Source organism: Nerophis ophidion, linkage group LG14 (assembly GCF_033978795.1).
Source record: "Nerophis ophidion isolate RoL-2023_Sa linkage group LG14, RoL_Noph_v1.0, whole genome shotgun sequence".
In the NCBI taxonomy this organism is placed as follows: Eukaryota; Metazoa; Chordata; class Actinopteri; order Syngnathiformes; family Syngnathidae; genus Nerophis; species Nerophis ophidion.
In genome coordinates, this window is record NC_084624.1 from 49462079 (window position 1) to 49484762 (window position 22684).

General features: G+C 41.1%; 1 protein-coding gene and 1 long non-coding RNA gene across 2 annotated transcripts; both read right to left on the minus strand.

Moving 5' to 3' along the window:
* Positions 1-661: 661 nt before the first annotated feature.
* LOC133568798 (methyl-CpG-binding domain protein 3-like) lies at positions 662-17696 on the minus strand. The gene is made up of 6 exons (XM_061920942.1): positions 17519-17696; positions 5933-6098; positions 4767-4904; positions 4388-4478; positions 4129-4306; positions 662-1353 (listed from the first exon to the last, which is right to left on the minus strand). The coding sequence occupies exons 1-6, from the start codon at positions 17530-17532 to the stop codon at positions 1194-1196; spliced, it is 747 nt and encodes a 248-aa protein (XP_061776926.1). The 5' UTR covers positions 17533-17696; the 3' UTR covers positions 662-1193.
* Positions 17697-17942: 246 nt separating this feature from the next.
* Positions 17943-22637, minus strand: LOC133568800 (uncharacterized). The gene is made up of 2 exons (XR_009809680.1): positions 20845-22637; positions 17943-18237 (listed from the first exon to the last, which is right to left on the minus strand). It is a non-coding gene; the product is annotated as an uncharacterized LOC133568800 (long non-coding RNA).
* Between the last annotated feature and the right edge of the window lie 47 nt (positions 22638-22684).

The following is a 22684-nucleotide window of genomic DNA, read 5'->3' on the forward strand; positions in this document are numbered from 1 at the left end:
GTATGGGTTGGGGACATCTCTACACTGCTGATCTGACTCCGCTTGGGATGGTTTCTTGTGGACGGGACTCTCGCTGCTGTGTTGGATCCACTATGGATTGAACTTTCACAGTATCATGTTAGACCCGCTCCTCATCCATTGCTTTCTGTCCCCTACTGGGGGGGGAGGGGTGCCCACATTTGTGGTCCTCTCCAAGGTTCTCATAGTCAGCATTGTCACAGACATCCCACTGAGTGTGAGTTTTCCTTGCCCTTTTGTGGGTTCTTCCAAGGATGTCGTAGTGGTTTGTGCAGTCCTTTGTGATTTAGGGCTATATAAATAAACATTGATTGATTATAGACTTTATGCTAAGCATTGCTTTCGTCTTTTATCACAAGCAGCATTGATGGAACATGTAAACAAATGAGGATATTTGATTATCAATATTGGAAAATCATTTACAATGACATATTTTTTGCTCCATATATTCTTTATTTGAATAAGTTGCTAATAATGATATATTCTGCGTTCATTAGGCAATGTTTTTGTCAGAAACCATCACAAATATTGGAATTGTGCAGTTAAAGGGACTTTGTTAGGAGTGTTGGAAATAAAGCAAAAAGCAATACTGTCATGTGGTCTAAAATGCACAACCTTGAGATGCAAAAAAGCACAAATGACATCAAACAAATGCATTTATTGAACAATATAGGAACATATACAGTAGTTAAGTATCAGTGTTGGGTTTACAAAACTGGACCTAAAAGAGAAGTTATTGAAAAGAAAGAAAAAGAAGTATGAAGTCTCTCTTTTAGCTCACACAAAGAGACATGGAGACATTCTTCAACCTTTCCTACACTTCTCAGCATCAAACATTGCTTGCCAGGAGTAGAATCCAATGGAAACAGAAGTGTTTACACAAAGCGACAAACATTTACAAATGTCATTTAGCCTTCATTGGTGCCAGCTTTGTTTTCAGCAAGTTTAGCAGCTGCATTATTAGCACCATTCACATCTGCTAAACGCTGATGAAGGTAATAGCTCAAATAAAGGTGAAGCACCTTTTTGGCTGTATAGAAATAATCATTTAGTCTTACAACAAAGCCAGTACCTTCACGTTAAAGTTGTATTTCACTTGAAGGGAGGGAGAGGGAAACCCCTCCCAGGATTATTGATGACTTGAGTTGTGGTAAAGGATAAGTTGTGTACATTGGCTATGAGCCCTCCTTTTCCACCCGCTCAGCCTCCTTCACCTCCTCCTCTTGCGAGCTGGCGGCCGTTTCCACAGCGCCGTCTTCTACATGAGCCAACATATCCGCCATGAGGGCTTCCTCCAGCCGCCTCCTCACACTGTGCACCAGGTCCTCCTGCTTCCTGAAGGACACACACAGAAGAAGAAGAAGACACCTCTAATTACAAACATGGAAAATGCAAGCTGAGGCTCCTGCTTGCAAGCTTGTACAAACTTCTTCCACAAAGAAAATCAACGTTCCTATTTTTCATTTGGATAAAAAGATACAGTATTTTCTTTTGTGGACAACATTGTAGCTGGCATACTCCGCCATTCTTGTGGAAATACGAGAAGCGACTGCTTTAAAACATGTTTCTTCTTCTATTTTTGCAAAATGACCTTGCTTTTGTCCCAAGTCTGGCCTGGAAGTATTTTGAAGTGAGATTTGTCAGCAGTTGTAGTTGTCTTGCTTATCTTTGTACTGATTGAGCTGATTAAACTGAGCGTATAATTAAAGGTAAAAGATCATTATGCATAATGCTTGTAACACATTACATTTGACAGCCATAGCCCTGCTCTAAAGTCCAATGCAGTACGTGGCTCCGTTTAGTTTAGTTTCAAGTTTATTGACAATACCATATAACAATCACAATAGTGGTGAATGTCATCATTTAAAGATGTTGGTCCCCCAAATAAGCTAGAAGAAGCTTTTGACAGGGGGTCCAGAGGACAGTGTATACATGGAAAGATGAAACATGGTAGCAAGCACAACAACAACAAAGCTGTATGATAAACACAAGATAATAGTACTAAAGCAAGCATACACATACATACATACATACATACATACATTCATACAAGCATGCAAAACCCAACAGTAGTCTACCCCACATGAGGCATTAGAGATAGGTGGTTAATTGGTACGTTTTCAGTTTCTTTCTGAAGTTGGAGAATGGATACAGCATCTTGAGGCTCTCATTAAGCTGGTTCCAGATCTTTGGTCCCCTGCATACGACACTGTGAGCGGTACAAGCCAGTAGACCATGTTTACCTGATATCAGATCTAAGTTAGGAGTGTAGTGGGCATGCTGGGGATGGTAGATAAGAACCAAGCTACAGAGCCTAAGATTCAGCCTGTAAATGACTTGATAGGTTAAACAAGCATTTTGACAAATATTGAACTCTTTCAGTCTTAAGAGATGATATTTATGAAATAGATGTCGAGTGGGGGCATCAAACTTGGACCATGACAGGGCCCGTATGATTTTCTTTTGCATGGATTCTAATTTGTGAAGGTAGGTAGGGAAGGTGTTCCAGCAGATGATATTACAGTAGTTTAGATGTGCTTCAAAGAGTTTTGTACAAGGTAAATAGAGCATAAAGAGGAAGATAATGACCAAGGTGAAAGAACAGGCCAACATATTTGGATCATTTGTTTAACAGGTGGCTAATGTGACATTTAAAATTGAGGTATTCGTCAATGATGACCCCCAGGAATTTTGTGGAGTATACTCTCTGTATTTGTGGAGTATACTCTCTGTATTTCCTGCCCATTGATGTTGACATGGCAGTGCTCAGGATTTGTCTGCTTTTTATTAGAACGAAATAGAATAACATTAGTTTTATTTACATTAAGTGAACCAGGAATCCACTTTTACAAGTTCTGAATTGACAGTTTCTTGAAGATGGTGGAGGCTCTTGTGTGAGGTCAACACATTTGTATCGTCAGCAAAAATTATTTTATGAAAAGTTTCGGAGGAGTTTACAAAATCATTTATGTATAAAAAGCAGAGGCCCCAAGATGGATCCCTGGGGAACCCCATCATTTATGGTCATACAGGGTGAGTTGTGATCATACACATTGTTACCTTCTGTAAAGGTAAGAAGGGAACCAATGGAGAGGTACCACTCTAACACCATAGTGATGTAACTTGTACAAGTAGATCTCAAAGTCTACTGTGTCAAAGGCCTTGGACACATCCAAAAAAATGCCAATACCACATTTTCCTTCTTCAATACAGTCATTGACCTCTAGCCATACAGCTGGTGCTTTTTTTACGAAAACCATATTGGGAGGGGACAAGGATATTTAGTTTTTCTAGAAAGCCATTCAGTCGGTTATAGACCACTTTCTCAAATATTTTTGAAAATGTTGGTAAGATTGAAATTGGCCTATTATTGTTCATATTATTTTTATCACCCGATTTAAAAATTGTGATTACTTTTGCCACTTTGGACATTTTAGGTACAATACCAGCACTAAGTGACAGGTTTATACAGTGACAAAGAGGATTTGTGATCACATTTGTTATGGCTTTCAAGATGTTGCCACATATGCCGTCCACTCCAGCTGTAAGTGACGACTTTAGCTCCATAATGATCCTGTAAAGCTCATTGATGTCAGTTGGCTGCATGAAAAAGGAACTGAGGTAGCTGCCTGATAACAATTCTTTAAAGGAACATCCTGGAGGTTGACTTATTTTACTAGATAGGTTGTCCCCAATAGAAGCAAAAAGGTATTACAACTATTGGCAAGATCAGCCCTATTTGACCCTGCACAACCCTGCCGTGACAGAAAGGTTTGATTCCAGCTTCCGACATCATCTGAGCCACAGCCGTTGTGTCCTTGAGCAAGAAACTCCTGATGGGTGGTGGTCAGCACCTTCCATGTAAATGTGATGTACAATACTTTGGGTATCATTCCAGGTCCAGAGCATTTACCATCAATCCATCCATTTTCTACCGCTTACCATTGTTTTGCTATTTTCTCATGGGGGACTTCTAAACATGCCTTTGATCAATCTAATCGGACGAACAAAGTTTTCATTTTGTGGTCAGCCATGGGACAAGGGCTCCCTTATTAGCGTCAGATATAGTTTCTAGAACAGTAAGTGTGTGTGTGTGTGCGTGTGCCTCACCTGATGTCTTCGTCTGTCACCATGAAGGCCTTGCAGAGCGGCTGCGCCGTGTTAAGCCACACTCCGGGGTTTTTCTCCACGGCCGCCGTGAGCTGGCCGGTGACGGGGGCGGGGCTGGTGTGCAGGGCGCTGGCGATGGCGGACAGCAGCGTTTTGTCAGAAGTGGCGGGCCCCACACCTGAGCAGGACCAGGTGGCAAGATGAGATCAAGCTGGGCAGGGAAACGCATCAAAGTGTGCTTTTTTTGTCTTCTCTTAACCTTGCAGGCCTTTGGGAAGATCCATGGTTTTCACCAGCTCGTCAGCAATGTCAAAAGCACTTAACCCGCTCAGCTTCCTCTCCCAGAACAACTGAAGAATTGCAAACATAAAGCCAAAGACTTGTCTATATCGCCATTATTTTATGTGTATTCATAGCCAACAGCTACTTTTCTATCTAACTGGGATTCCCGGCAAAACGGTTTGAAAGAAGGACATGTGTAAAAGTGTATTCGGCATGTTTACATCTACTTGAAACCTTTCTGCCATTCTGGGCTTGATGAAGTAAAACATCAAATCCTTCTATCAACATTTCATTCCAACAAACAGGAAGAAAACAAACATGAGGATAAATAAATAATTGAATGAAATGTTACTGACCTGTTTTGGTTGGTCCACGGCCCTCTGGGGGTCTGTCTTCACTTTGTTGCTGGGGTGATTTGTTACTTTGGTCACTGGCTGCTTGAAGATTGATGCGGTCTGTCGAACTGGCAGCGTTGTGTTCAAGTCTGGCTTGGCCTTTTCAAAGAAAACATGACAACCACAGAAATATAACCATTTTTGGTGACCTACGAGGTCAACTGGAATATTCATCTCAACTTTTGCTCTTTCCAGGAAGAAAAGGGGTCAATCGCATGTTTAACTTGGCTTACTTTTTATGCTCCTTTTTATCCAGCCTTGGGTCAATGGCTAATGGCTAATGGCTAGGGACTGGGAATTGAAGCAGCGTCTACCTTTAAACACCCTCAACAATCCCCACCAATTAAATGCAGTTACTCTGGGCTGGAAAGACAGTCATTTTTGTAATTCATGACATAAATGTTCATGATATACGAATCCCATGTCAACATTAACATAGTGTGTGCAGTCCTCTGTCATCAATAGGTCAATATTCAAGGAAAGTTGGATCATATTCACAATGAATGACTCAGATAGTTCACTGTTGAAAGAAGCAGTGCTTACTTGCTCCTAACCGGCTTTCATAATCTGTCTCATTTTAGTCAGATGTTTGGCAATCAGTTAGTAAGCAACAGCGGAGTCATTTGTTACCGTTTAAAAACAAAAAAAAAACCTGTGACCGCTGCTATGGATTATCACAACAAAAGGTGCTTTAAAAAGCTGTTTGAAGATGAAATGTAGTGGACACACTAAACAACAAGCAGTATGTACACATGACCAACTATGATGAATACTTCTGCCGACAGAGTGCAGGTGATCAGTGTCAAAACAGCTATTTTAATGTACTTCCTGGGGTAAAACTATAAACGAGTGCAGTGTCAAATATGTTTTAAGCCAGCAAGCACACTTGCCAATGCTTTTGTTTATTAAAAGAAAAAATGCTGCTTTCAAGCAACTTTTGTCTGTCAATGCAACTTGTGCTTGTGTCTCTATGACAAAAGATAAAACATGAAGAGTATGATGATGTAGTTACAGTCATCATGATTTACAGTCGGAGGATCATCAGGAAGTTTATAGTCATGTTGGAACTCTTCAGCTCAGAATATTCTTCTGGATGGTCAGGTCGTTGTTGAAAAAGACTATCTCACCCTGATTTGATGGCTGACATTGTCATGAGCGTGCTTGTGGCCATTCCGCTGGACTTTAGTGAGAAGTAAATGTGCAGGCCGAGCCTGGATGGCCTCCTCCGTGTGAAAGTTGTTGGCTGGACCTCGCAGCGTCTGTGGTTTAGCCAGGACACGCCTGACATGTACGCTGGAGGGGAGGGAAACACACGAGAGTAGACATAACATCATGTGCATGATGGACAGACATTGTGATGCTCACTTCTTCCTCACAGCCAATTAGGATTGTGCCAAATGGCCTGAAATCTGTATCATAATAGAGCTGTCTCATACATACACACATATTATATACACACATATTATATATATATATATAAATATATATATATACACACACACACACACACACATACATACATATACATATACACACACAGAAAGCCAAAAGCAGTGAAGTTGTCACCTTGTGTAAATGGTAAATAAAAAGAGAATACAACAAATCCTTTTCAACTTATATTCAATTGAATAGACTGCAAGGACAAGATATTTAACGTTCCAACTGGAAAACTTTGTTCTTTTTTTGCAAATATTAGCTCATTTGGAATTTGATGCCTGCAGCATGTTCACAAGTGGCAAAAAAGAGGGAAAATGTGAAGGAATGCTCATCAAAGACTTATTTGGAACATCCCACAGGTGAACAGGCTAATTGGGAACAGGTGGGTGCCATGATTGCCTATCAATGAAATGCTCACTCATTCACAAACAAGGATGGGGCGAGGGTCACCACTTTGTCAACAAATGCCTGAGCAAATTGTTTGAGAACAACATTTTAGGGATTTCACCATCTACGCTCCGTAATATCATCAAAATGTTCAGACAATGTGGAGAAATCACTGCACGTGAGCGGCAGTGCCCGTCAACTTGGATCCCTCAGGCGGTACTGCATCAAAGCCACATCAGTGTGTAAAGGATATCACCACATGGGCTCAGGAACACTTCAGAAAACCACTGTCAGTAACTACAGTTGGTCGCTACATCTGTAAGTGCAAGTTAAAACTCTACTATGCAAAGCAAAACCCATTTATCAACAAAACCTCAAAACACTTTGCTGGGCCTGAGGTCATCTAAGATGGACTGATGCAAAGTGGAACAGTATTCTGTGGTTAGACGAGTCCACATTTAAGATTGTTTTTGGAAACTGTGGACCAAAGAGGAAAAGAACCATGGGGACTGTTCTAGGGTGAAAGTGTAAAAGTCAGCATGTGTGATGGTATGGGGGTGTATTAGTGAACAAGACATGACTAACTTACACATGTGTGATGGTATGGGGGTGTATTAGTGAACAAGACATGACTAACTTACACATGTGTGATGGTATGGGGGTGTATTAGTGAACAAGACATGGGTAACTTACACATGTGTGATGGTATGGGGGTGTATTAGTGAACAAGACATGACTAACTTACACATGTGTGATGGTATGGGGGTGTATTAGTGAACAAGACATGGGTAACTTACACATGTGTGATGGTATGGGGGTGTATTAGTGAACAAGACATGACTAACTTACACATGTGTGATGGTATGGGGGTGTATTAGTGAACAAGACATGACTAACTTACACATGTGTGATGGTATGGGGGTGTATTAGTGAACAAGACATGACTAACTTACACATGTGTGATGGTATGGGGGTGTATTAGTGAACAAGACATGACTAACTTACACATGTGTGATGGTATGGGGGTGTATTAGTGAACAAGACATGACTAACTTACACATGTGTGATGGTATGGGGGTGTATTAGTGAACAAGACATGGGTAACTTACACATGTGTGATGGTATGGGGGTGTATTAGTGAACAAGACATGACTAACTTACACATGTGTGATGGTATGGGGGTGTATTAGTGAACAAGACATGGGTAACTTACACATGTGTGATGGTATGGGGGTGTATTAGTGAACAAGACATGACTAACTTACACATGTGTGATGGTATGGGGGTGTATTAGTGAACAAGACATGACTAACTTACACATGTGTGATGGTATGGGGGTGTATTAGTGAACAAGACATGACTAACTTACACATGTGTGATGGTATGGGGGTGTATTAGTGAACAAGACATGGGTAACTTACACATGTGTGATGGTATGGGGGTGTATTAGTGAACAAGACATGACTAACTTACACATGTGTGATGGTATTGGGGTGTATTAGTGAACAAGACATGACTAACTTACACATGTGTGATGGTATGGGGGTGTATTAGTGAACAAGACATGACTAACTTACACATGTGTGATGGTATGGGGGTGTATTAGTGAACAAGACATGACTAACTTACACATGTGTGATGGTATGGGGGTGTATTAGTGAACAAGACATGGGTAACTTACACATGTGTGATGGTATGGGGGTGTATTAGTGAACAAGACATGACTAACTTACACATGTGTGATGGTATGGGGGTGTATTAGTGAACAAGACATGACTAACTTACACATGTGTGATGGTATGGGGGTGTATTAGTGAACAAGACATGGGTAACTTACACATGTGTGATGGTATGGGGGTGTATTAGTGAACAAGACATGACTAACTTACACATGTGTGATGGTATGGGGGTGTATTAGTGAACAAGACATGACTAACTTACACATGTGTGATGGTATGGGGGTGTATTAGTGAACAAGACATGGGTAACTTACACATGTGTGATGGTATGGGGGTGTATTAGTGAACAAGACATGGGTAACTTACACATGTGTGATGGTATGGGGGTGTATTAGTGAACAAGACATGGGTAACTTACACATGTGTGATGGTATGGGGGTGTATTAGTGAACAAGACATGACTAACTTACACATGTGTGATGGTATGGGGGTGTATTAGTGAACAAGACATGACTAACTTACACATGTGTGATGGTATGGGGGTGTATTAGTGAACAAGACATGACTAACTTACACATGTGTGATGGTATGGGGGTGTATTAGTGAACAAGACATGACTAACTTACACATGTGTGATGGTATGGGGGTGTATTAGTGAACAAGACATGACTAACTTACACATGTGTGATGGTATGGGGGTGTATTAGTGAACAAGACATGGGTAACTTACACATGTGTGATGGTATGGGGGTGTATTAGTGAACAAGACATGACTAACTTACACATGTGTGATGGTATGGGGGTGTATTAGTGAACAAGACATGACTAACTTACACATGTGTGATGGTATGGGGGTGTATTAGTGAACAAGACATGACTAACTTACACATGTGTGATGGTATGGGGGTGTATTAGTGAACAAGACATGGGTAACTTACACATGTGTGATGGTATGGGGGTGTATTAGTGAACAAGACATGACTAACTTACACATGTGTGATGGTATTGGGGTGTATTAGTGAACAAGACATGACTAACTTACACATGTGTGATGGTATGGGGGTGTATTAGTGAACAAGACATGACTAACTTACACATGTGTGATGGTATGGGGGTGTATTAGTGAACAAGACATGACTAACTTACACATGTGTGATGGTATGGGGGTGTATTAGTGAACAAGACATGGGTAACTTACACATGTGTGATGGTATGGGGGTGTATTAGTGAACAAGACATGACTAACTTACACATGTGTGATGGTATGGGGGTGTATTAGTGAACAAGACATGACTAACTTACACATGTGTGATGGTATGGGGGTGTATTAGTGAACAAGACATGGGTGACTTACACATGTGTGATGGTATGGGGGTGTATTAGTGAACAAGACATGACTAACTTACACATGTGTGATGGTATGGGGGTGTATTAGTGAACAAGACATGACTAACTTACACATGTGTGATGGTATGGGGGAGTATTAGTGAACAAGACATGGGTAACTTACACATGTGTGATGGTATGGGGGTGTATTAGTGAACAAGACATGACTAACTTACACATGTGTGATGGTATGGGGGTGTATTAGTGAACAAGACATGACTAACTTACACATGTGTGATGGTATGGGGGTGTATTAGTGAACAAGACATGACTAACTTACACATGTGTGATGGTATGGGGGTGTATTAGTGAACAAGACATGGGTAACTTACACATGTGTGATGGTATGGGGGTGTATTAGTGAACAAGACATGACTAACTTACACATGTGTGATGGTATTGGGGTGTATTAGTGAACAAGACATGACTAACTTACACATGTGTGATGGTATGGGGGTGTATTAGTGAACAAGACATGACTAACTTACACATGTGTGATGGTATGGGGGTGTATTAGTGAACAAGACATGACTAACTTACACATGTGTGATGGTATGGGGGTGTATTAGTGAACAAGACATGGGTAACTTACACATGTGTGATGGTATGGGGGTGTATTAGTGAACAAGACATGACTAACTTACACATGTGTGATGGTATGGGGGTGTATTAGTGAACAAGACATGACTAACTTACACATGTGTGATGGTATGGGGGTGTATTAGTGAACAAGACATGGGTAACTTACACATGTGTGATGGTATGGGGGTGTATTAGTGAACAAGACATGACTAACTTACACATGTGTGATGGTATGGGGGTGTATTAGTGAACAAGACATGACTAACTTACACATGTGTGATGGTATGGGGGAGTATTAGTGAACAAGACATGGGTAACTTACACATGTGTGATGGTATGGGGGTGTATTAGTGAACAAGACATGACTAACTTACACATGTGTGATGGTATGGGGGTGTATTAGTGAACAAGACATGACTAACTTACACATGTGTGATGGTATGGGGGTGTATTAGTGAACAAGACATGACTAACTTACACATGTGTGATGGTATGGGGGTGTATTAGTGAACAAGACATGACTAACTTACACATGTGTGATGGTATGGGGGTGTATTAGTGAACAAGACATGGGTAACTTACACATGTGTGATGGTATGGGGGTGTATTAGTGAACAAGACATGACTAACTTACACATGTGTGATGGTATGGGGGAGTATTAGTGAACAAGACATGGGTAACTTACACATGTGTGATGGTATGGGGGTGTATTAGTGAACAAGACATGACTAACTTACACATGTGTGATGGTATGGGGGTGTATTAGTGAACAAGACATGACTAACTTACACATGTGTGATGGTATGGGGGTGTATTAGTGAACAAGACATGACTAACTTACACATGTGTGATGGTATGGGGGTGTATTAGTGAACAAGACATGACTAACTTACACATGTGTGATGGTATGGGGGTGTATTAGTGAACAAGACATGACTAACTTACACATGTGTGATGGTATGGGGGTGTATTAGTGAACAAGACATGACTAACTTACACATGTGTGATGGTATGGGGGTGTATTAGTGAACAAGACATGACTAACTTACACATGTGTGATGGTATGGGGGTGTATTAGTGAACAAGACATGACTAACTTACACATGTGTGATGGTATGGGGGTGTATTAGTGAACAAGACATGGGTAACTTACACATGTGTGATGGTATGGGGGTGTATTAGTGAACAAGACATGACTAACTTACACATGTGTGATGGTATGGGGGTGTATTAGTGAACAAGACATGACTAACTTACACATGTGTGATGGTATGGGGGTGTATTAGTGAACAAGACATGGGTAACTTACACATGTGTGATGGTATGGGGGTGTATTAGTGAACAAGACATGACTAACTTACACATGTGTGATGGTATGGGGGTGTATTAGTGAACAAGACATGGGTAACTTACACATGTGTGATGGTATGGGGGTGTATTAGTGAACAAGACATGACTAACTTACACATGTGTGATGGTATGGGGGTGTATTAGTGAACAAGACATGACTAACTTACACATGTGTGATGGTATGGGGGTGTATTAGTGAACAAGACATGACTAACTTACACATGTGTGATGGTATGGGGGTGTATTAGTGAACAAGACATGACTAACTTACACATGTGTGATGGTATGGGGGTGTATTAGTGAACAAGACATGACTAACTTACACATGTGTGATGGTATGGGGGTGTATTAGTGAACAAGACATGGGTAACTTACACATGTGTGATGGTATGGGGGTGTATTAGTGAACAAGACATGACTAACTTACACATGTGTGATGGTATGGGGGTGTATTAGTGAACAAGACATGACTAACTTACACATGTGTGATGGTATGGGGGTGTATTAGTGAACAAGACATGACTAACTTACACATGTGTGATGGTATGGGGGTGTATTAGTGAACAAGACATGGGTAACTTACACATGTGTGATGGTATGGGGGTGTATTAGTGAACAAGACATGACTAACTTACACATGTGTGATGGTATTGGGGTGTATTAGTGAACAAGACATGACTAACTTACACATGTGTGATGGTATGGGGGTGTATTAGTGAACAAGACATGACTAACTTACACATGTGTGATGGTATGGGGGTGTATTAGTGAACAAGACATGACTAACTTACACATGTGTGATGGTATGGGGGTGTATTAGTGAACAAGACATGGGTAACTTACACATGTGTGATGGTATGGGGGTGTATTAGTGAACAAGACATGACTAACTTACACATGTGTGATGGTATGGGGGTGTATTAGTGAACAAGACATGACTAACTTACACATGTGTGATGGTATGGGGGTGTATTAGTGAACAAGACATGGGTAACTTACACATGTGTGATGGTATGGGGGTGTATTAGTGAACAAGACATGACTAACTTACACATGTGTGATGGTATGGGGGTGTATTAGTGAACAAGACATGACTAACTTACACATGTGTGATGGTATGGGGGAGTATTAGTGAACAAGACATGGGTAACTTACACATGTGTGATGGTATGGGGGTGTATTAGTGAACAAGACATGACTAACTTACACATGTGTGATGGTATGGGGGTGTATTAGTGAACAAGACATGACTAACTTACACATGTGTGATGGTATGGGGGTGTATTAGTGAACAAGACATGACTAACTTACACATGTGTGATGGTATGGGGGTGTATTAGTGAACAAGACATGGGTAACTTACACATGTGTGATGGTATGGGGGTGTATTAGTGAACAAGACATGACTAACTTACACATGTGTGATGGTATTGGGGTGTATTAGTGAACAAGACATGACTAACTTACACATGTGTGATGGTATGGGGGTGTATTAGTGAACAAGACATGACTAACTTACACATGTGTGATGGTATGGGGGTGTATTAGTGAACAAGACATGACTAACTTACACATGTGTGATGGTATGGGGGTGTATTAGTGAACAAGACATGGGTAACTTACACATGTGTGATGGTATGGGGGTGTATTAGTGAACAAGACATGACTAACTTACACATGTGTGATGGTATGGGGGTGTATTAGTGAACAAGACATGACTAACTTACACATGTGTGATGGTATGGGGGTGTATTAGTGAACAAGACATGGGTAACTTACACATGTGTGATGGTATGGGGGTGTATTAGTGAACAAGACATGACTAACTTACACATGTGTGATGGTATGGGGGTGTATTAGTGAACAAGACATGACTAACTTACACATGTGTGATGGTATGGGGGAGTATTAGTGAACAAGACATGGGTAACTTACACATGTGTGATGGTATGGGGGTGTATTAGTGAACAAGACATGACTAACTTACACATGTGTGATGGTATGGGGGTGTATTAGTGAACAAGACATGACTAACTTACACATGTGTGATGGTATGGGGGTGTATTAGTGAACAAGACATGACTAACTTACACATGTGTGATGGTATGGGGGTGTATTAGTGAACAAGACATGACTAACTTACACATGTGTGATGGTATGGGGGTGTATTAGTGAACAAGACATGGGTAACTTACACATGTGTGATGGTATGGGGGTGTATTAGTGAACAAGACATGACTAACTTACACATGTGTGATGGTATGGGGGAGTATTAGTGAACAAGACATGGGTAACTTACACATGTGTGATGGTATGGGGGTGTATTAGTGAACAAGACATGACTAACTTACACATGTGTGATGGTATGGGGGTGTATTAGTGAACAAGACATGACTAACTTACACATGTGTGATGGTATGGGGGTGTATTAGTGAACAAGACATGACTAACTTACACATGTGTGATGGTATGGGGGTGTATTAGTGAACAAGACATGACTAACTTACACATGTGTGATGGTATGGGGGTGTATTAGTGAACAAGACATGACTAACTTACACATGTGTGATGGTATGGGGGTGTATTAGTGAACAAGACATGACTAACTTACACATGTGTGATGGTATGGGGGTGTATTAGTGAACAAGACATGACTAACTTACACATGTGTGATGGTATGGGGGTGTATTAGTGAACAAGACATGACTAACTTACACATGTGTGATGGTATGGGGGTGTATTAGTGAACAAGACATGGGTAACTTACACATGTGTGATGGTATGGGGGTGTATTAGTGAACAAGACATGACTAACTTACACATGTGTGATGGTATGGGGGTGTATTAGTGAACAAGACATGACTAACTTACACATGTGTGATGGTATGGGGGTGTATTAGTGAACAAGACATGACTAACTTACACATCTGTGAAGGCACCATTAATGCTGAAAGGTACATACAGTTTTTGGAGCAACATATGTTGCCATCAAAGCAATGCTATCATGGACGCCCCTGCTTATTTCAGCAAGACAATGCCAAGCCAGGTGTTACAACAGCGTGGCTTCATAGTAAAAGAGTGCGGGTACTAGACTGGCCTGCCTGTAGTCCAGACATTGAAAATGTGTGAAGGCTAAATATGAGGCGGGAGACTGTTGAACAAATTAAGCTGTACATCAAGCAAGAATGGGAAAGATATCCTCCTGAAAAGCTTCTTAAAATTGTTGTTAAAAGGAAAGGCCATGTAAATCAGTGGTAAAAATGCCCCCGTGAAAACTTTTTTGCAACGTGTTGCTGCCATTAAATTCTAAGTTCATGATTATTTGCAAAAGAAAATGAAGTTTCTCAGTGTGAACATGAAATATTTTGTCTCTGCAGTCAATCAATTGAATAGAAGTTGAAAAGGATCAGCAAATCAGTGTAATCTGTTTTTATTTACCATTCACTGCTTTTGAGTTTTCTAATAGAACCATCAAAATGGGTTACAAAAGCTCCCAATTTAGTTGCTGACTTGTGTATTATTTTCTCAAAACTATTATTAATGGACTTGTCAATCTACCGTCAATAGCTGCTTACTTTCTTCTGTAACATGGTCCTCTCTACTCTTCTCTGCGTTGGTTAGTGTGGCTAAAACTACAAATGTGGGTAACCAAGTAGTTAGTATTGGTCATACCGATATTTTACATTTTATCAATCATTCAGATTCCATTTTGAAATTACAATTGTAAAAAGACAAAACACAGTATGGTGGTGTAATTATTATCTATCAACATTATTTTCTTACTCCCTTTTATTACAGACACTATTTTCAGCAAAATGAATTCAATAGTGCAAAATAACTGAATTTAAACAAAAACTATTGGCTCTGATTTAAACCATCCCTCCTATGTCCAGGGACTTATTTCCTGAATTTGTGAAGAAATTATTTTGTAAAAGTATTATTTAGTTTCCATATAAAAGCTTGATAGGTTAAACACTTTAAAAGCAAAGTTCACATAATGGGCTTCATTGTAGGCGGAATTTTGCTCGCAGTTATTAAGGAATTAGAATGCATCAATAAAAGTTAAAAACACGTTGACTTTTTTATGTGAATGACAGGCAAAAATCCCCCAAAAGTGCCTTTCCCCTACAATGCACCTGCTGTACGCTTATTTTGGCACAACAAAGGGAAATGATCCTTTGTCTACCATTTAACATATAAAACAATCTACTGTATGTGCATGGTCACAATTAAAATAAAATAAATAAACACACTAATTGTATTTCACCTTTTGAAGGTATGTGTATTTAATAAAGCTTTTGTTTATGTACCTAATATTGTGGCCAGTGAGTGTATTAACATGAGGTCGGTGGCAGTAGTCCCGCCTTCAAGTTATGACAGGTCGGCAGAGATGTCAATCAAACATGAGGTCGGTGGCAGTAGTCCCGCCTTCAAGCTATGACAGGTCGGCAGAGATGTCAATCAAACATGAGGTCGGTGGCAGTTGTCCCGCCTTCAAGTTATGACAGGTCGGCAGAGATGTCAATCAAACATGAGGTCGGTGGCACTTGTCCCGCCTTCAAGTTATGACAGGTCGGCAGAGATGTCAATCAAACATGAGGTCGGTGGCAGTTGTCCCGCCTTCAAGCTATGACAGGTCGGCAGAGATGTCAATCAAACATGAGGTCGGTGGCAGTTATCCCGCCTTCAAGCTATGACAGGTCGGCGGAGATGTCAATCAAACATGAGGTCGGTGGCAGTTGTCCCGCTTTCAAGCTATGATAGGTCGGCAGAGATGTCAATCAAACATGAGGTCGGTGGCAGTTGTCCCGCTTTCAAGCTATGATAGGTCGGCAGAGATGTCAATCAAACATGTCGGTGGCAGTTGTCCCGCCTTCAAGCTATGATAGGTCGGCAGAGATGTCAATCAAACATGAGGTCGGTGGCAGTTGTCCCGCTTTCAAGCTATGATAGGTCGGCAGAGATGTCAATCAAACATGAGGTCGGTGGCAGTTGTCCCGCTTTCAAGCTATGATAGGTCGGCAGAGATGTCAATCAAACATGAGGTCGGTGGCAGTTGTCCCGCTTTCAAGCTATGATAGGTCGGCAGAGATGTCAATCAAACATGTCGGTGGCAGTTGTCCCGCCTTCAAGCTATGATAGGTCGGCAGAGATGTCAATCAAACATGAGGTCGGTGGCAGTTGTCCCGCTTTCAAGCTATGATAGGTCGGCAGAGATGTCAATCAAACATGAGGTCGGTGGCAGTTGTCCCGCCTTCAAGCTATGACAGGTCGGTGGAGATGTCAATCAAACATGTCTCCGCCCACAATGTTCATCAAGTGAAATCATCGCCATGGTTGCTAAAGTGCATGGAACACGCTAGTCAAGTGTAGAGCTAACAAACACTAATAAATAATTATAATAATAAATAGGTGAGCTTCGTATACAAGTGAAATATGAGTGAAATAGCTTTCTTCTTGATGGGTGCAAGTCAAGTGGATGACGCACACAAATGAAAAGAGCAGTGAATGAGACAAAAGTCAAGTATGCAGAGCTGGTGATGAGTTAGAAGTTAGAAGTGTGCAAAGTAGAAAAGTGTCATGAATGAGACTGAGACTTTGTCATCTTGCACAAGTCAAGCGTGTGTAAACAATGAAAGTTAGCTAGCTAATCAAGCTAGCAGCTACATCTCACGCTGAGGAATCTTCTTCTACTTGTTGGACATCCATTCTTCTTCTTCTTCTTCTTCTTCTTGTTGGACATGAAGTGTGCACGACTTACAGGCGGCGTGCGGCGACAAATACAAGGCGGAGACATTTGTTGCAACAAATAAGACGCATGCACGCGCTTTCCTGCTCCACAAACTTTCATTGTAAAAACTCCCGCGACTTTTGACTTTCCTGACTCCTACCTTTTCCTCTCCATGCTCCGAATGTCCTCGTCGCGCGTGGAGTGGAAGCCAGCTCGTCAAAAGTAAGAAAGGTCAACTAGCAGCCTTTCTTTCCTCTCATCAAGTTCCAGCCTCACATTTGTTATCGATCACCATTGCTCGCTCCCGACCTTTACGAGTGAAGATCAGTCCGCCCGCCGCCTCACCGCCTCCGCGGTCAGCCTCCGCCGCACTCGCGTCAACTAGTGCGCGAGTGCGGACTGGCACACAAAACATTCACCAGGTCAAGAAAACCTCAGCGTATGCAAAACAACATCGATTCCAGTCTCTGACGTTCAATAAAAGTATAAATGAGTATAAAGTGGTATTAACATGATTTACAATGCAATGTTGTATTTTATTTTGATAAGTGTTACACCACTTGCAGGAATAATGAGACACAACATGAGGTGTTTCACATACTTTTTACTCTTCAAAAACAGTTTTGCTTGAAGTACAGAGCTGAACATTTAAATCAGACAGCAACTAACGAGTAACATAAGAAGCTCCAACTGCAGCAGGGAAAACAAAAAGTCTGTGCATTGTCTGTGTTTTCCTATTCTTTCATTTGGACGGAGCATTGAAGCCCAAGTGCAGTGATGAAGGTGGAGGTCGTCACGCTGTTGCACAAGCAGGATGAAGATGACAGTTGGATGGAGTTCAGTGCAAAACAGTCCTGGTTCATCATCTCCCACAACAAACTGTTGGGAAAACACAAAACTGGTCAAAATGCGCACGTCCAGATGGATAAAACTGTTATTTGAAATAAGTCATTGAAAAGGCTTGCAGTGTGCTTCCGTGCAAGGAACAACACTGGAGAATAAAGTCATTGAAAAGGCTTGCAGTGAGCTTCCATGCAAGGAACAACACTGGAGAATAAAATCATTGAAAAGGCTTGCAGTGAGCTTCCATGCAAGGAACAACACTGGAGAATAAAGTCATTGAAAAGGCTTGCAGTGAGCTTCCATGCAAGGAACAACACTGGAGAATAAAATCATTGAAAAGGCTTGCAGTGAGCTTCCATGCAAGGAACAACACTGGAGAATAAAGGAGGTCCTCGGTTAGCAATATTTTGTGCTTGGGAGACAATGATTTCTCAGCCTAAGCAGTCTTCTTTAATGAATGTGTCGCAAAGAAGGACAAAATCCCTTTTATTCTTTATTTTGTCTTCCAAGCATTAGATTGAAGATTGTTTATTATTACAGTTAAACAGAAACTTTGCCCTACAATGAAAATCTTACTTTGCTAGTCCACCCTTCAACTAGTCACACGGTACTTTGCTAAAACTACAAAAGTATATAGAAGGCACAGTAAGTAAGAAAACATGATTGTGATGGACAGTCAACAGTAAAAATATGCAGGTGACCTTGGCTCACAGCAGCAGTTCAAGTGTCTTTAGTCATCCAAGGTGAAAAGTGTCTACAGTGATGCTTCACAGTTGGTCAAAAGACAGGTACTCATCAGACTCCTCTGATGAGTACCTGTCTTGTTCAAAAGACAGGTACTCATCAGACTCCTCTGATGAGTACCTGTCTTGTTCAAAAGACAGGTACTCATCAGACTCCTCTGAAGGCAGTGTGTCAAAAGAAAAGGAAAGACATGATCAAAAAGATGAGAAATGAAAAAAAACATCACTGCAACACCTTTCCTGCGTGAAAGTCAACCCCAATGGTCAAATTAAACTTTTCTCTCTTTTTATTATTGTTCCATTATCATTTCATAAGTCTTTAATGTGCTCATTGAATCCTCCTTGTGCTAGAATGTCAGATCACATGCTGAGTAAGAACCAAACTTGTTGGTCAATGGAGGACCACCAAGATGTTGCAGATAAAGTCAATCAATTACACCTCAGCCATTTAAATGTAGTAACCATAGTCAGTACTAAGCTGGTTAGTCCTTCAACTTGCCACTGATGTAGGGCACATAGTCCAGGTACATAGTCAGTACTAACCTGGTTAGTCCTTCTTCAACTTGCCACAGATGTAGGGCACATAGTCCAGGAACATAGTCAGTACTAACCTGGTTAGTCCTTCTTCAACTTGCCACTGATGTAGGGCACATAGTCCAGGGACATAGTCAGTACTAACCTGGTTAGTCCTTCTTCAACTTGCCACTGATGTAGGGCACATAGTCCAGGTACATAGTCAGTACTAACCTGGTTGGTCCTTCTTCAACTTGCCACAGATGTAGGGCACATAGTCCAGGAACATAGTCAGTACTAAGCTGGTTAGTCCTTCAACTTGCCACTGATGTAGGGCACATAGTCCAGGAACATAGTCAGTACTAACCTGGTTAGTCCTTCTTCAACTTGCCACTGATGTAGGGCACATAGTCCAGGGACATAGTCAGTACTAACCTGGTTAGTCCTTCTTCAACTTGCCACTGATGTAGGGCACATAGTCCAGGTACATAGTCAGTACTAACCTGGTTAGTCCTTCTTCAACTTGCCACAGATGTAGGGCACATAGTCCAGGAACATAGTCAGTACTAACCTGGTTAGTCCTTCTTCAACTTGCCACTGATGTAGGGCACATAGTCCAGGGACATAGTCAGTACTAACCTGGTTAGTCCTTCTTCAACTTGCCACTGATGTAGGGCACATAGTCCAGGTACATAGTCAGTACTAACCTGGTTAGTCCTTCTTCAACTTGCCACAGATGTAGGGCACATAGTCCAGGAACATAGTCAGTACTAACCTGGTTAGTCCTTCTTCAACTTGCCACTGATGTAGGGCACATAGTCCAGGAACATAGTCAGTACTAACCTGGTTAGTCCTTCTTCAACTTGCCACTGATGTAGGGCACATAGTCCAGGTACATAGTCAGTACTAACCTGGTTAGTCCTTCTTCAACTTGCCACTGATGTAGGGCACATAGTCCAGGTACATAGTCAGTACTAACCTGGTTAGTCCTTCTTCAACTTGCCACAGATGTAGGGCACATAGTCCAGGAACATAGTCAGTACTAACCTGGTTAGTCCTTCTTCAACTTGCCACTGATGTAGGGCACATAGTCCAGGAACATAGTCAGTACTAACCTGGTTAGTCCTTCTTCAACTTGCCACTGATGTAGGGCACATAGTCCAGGACCATAGTCAGTACTAACCTGGTTAGTCCTTCTTCAACTTGCCACTGATGTAGGGCGCATAGTCCAGGAACATTGTCAGTACTAACCTGGTTAGTCCTTCTTCAACTTGCCACTGATGTAGGGCACATAGTCCAGGAACATAGTCAGTACTAACCTGGTTAGTCCTTCTTCAACTTGCCACTGATGTAGGGCACATAGTCCAGGAACATAGTCAGTACTAACCTGGTTAGTCCTTCTTGAACTTGCCACTGATGTAGGGCACATAGTCCAGGAACATTCGCCAGTCTGTGAAGTGAACCAAGGCTACGCCGCCAACTGTTCCCCAAACAGCAAGTGTGGGCATCCTGTGGGGAAAACTAATAAGTGAATACATTTCACAAACTAATAAGTGAATACATTTAACAAACTAATAATTGAATTAGGACTGGGTGATATTGGCTTTTATTAATATTGCAATATTTTTATGCCATATTGCGATACATGATATATATCAGGATATTTTGCCTTGGCCTTGACTGAACACTTGACACATATAATGACAGCAGTATGATGATTCTATGTTGACTGAACACTTGACACATATGACAGCAGTATGATGATTCTATGTTGACTGAACACTTGACACATATAATGACAGCAGTATGATGATTCTATGTTGACTGAACACTTGACACATATAATGACAGCAGTATGATGATTCTATGTTGACTGAACACTTGACACATATGACAGCAGTATGATGATTCTATGTTGACTGAACACTTGACACATATAATGACAGCAGTAAGATGATTCTATGTTGACTGAACACTTGACACATATAATGACAGCAGTATGATGATTCTATGTTGACTGAACACTTGACACATATAATGACAGCAGTATGATGATTCTATGTTGACTGAACACTTGACACATATAATGACAGCAGTATGATGATTCTATGTTGACTGAACACTTGACACATAATGACAGCAGTATGATGATTCTATGTTGACTGAACACTTGACACATATAATGACAGCAGTATGATGATTCTATGTTGACTGAACACTTGACACATATGACAGCAGTATGATGATTCTATGTTGACTGAACACTTGACACATATAATGACAGCAGTATGATGATTCTATGTTGACTGAACACTTGACACATAATGACAGCAGTATGATGATTCTATGTTGACTGAACACTTGACACATATAATGACAGCAGTATGATGATTCTATGTTGACTGAACACTTGACACATATAATGACAGCAGTATGATGATTCTATGTTGACTGAACACTTGACACATATAATGACAGCAGTATGATGATTCTATGTTGACTGAACACTTGACACATAATGACAGCAGTATGATGATTCTATGTTGACTGAACACTTGACACATATAATGACAGCAGTATGATGATTCTATGTTGACTGAACACTTGACACATATAATGACAGCAGTATGATGATTCTATGTTGACTGAACACTTGACACATATAATGACAGCAGTATGATGATTCTATGTTGACTGAACACTTGACACATATAATGACAGCAGTATGATGATTCTATGTTGCTGTTGTCTGCTGAATATCTTCCCACTTGGAGCCAAACCACCAGATGATGGACCCCCTGCTCTTTATGTTGGACATTTATTGTTCTTCCTCCATTTGTGATAAGTTTGGCACCATCTCTCTCTCGTATTGTCACAAGCTCCACCTGCCTCAGCTAATGTTAGCCATGCTGCTACCTCTCTGATCGGCGAGAGCGTGTGACGCTAGACTCGCGAGAGTATGTGACGTAAGTAAGAAGGCGGGCTTGTTTCACGTCTCTGTGAGGAGGACAGACTAGAAGGAGTGAGACACGCCAGTAATGTAATGCACGCAGCTGAAAGCAACGATGTGAGAACATATCATCGAATATAACGATATAGTCATTTTCTGTATCGCACAGAGACAAACCTGCAATATATCACCCAGCCCTACCTTAGAGGTAGAAAAGCACAATACAAGTACAATCCATTTATCATTTATTTGCATGTAAACATTAAAGTAGTCCATG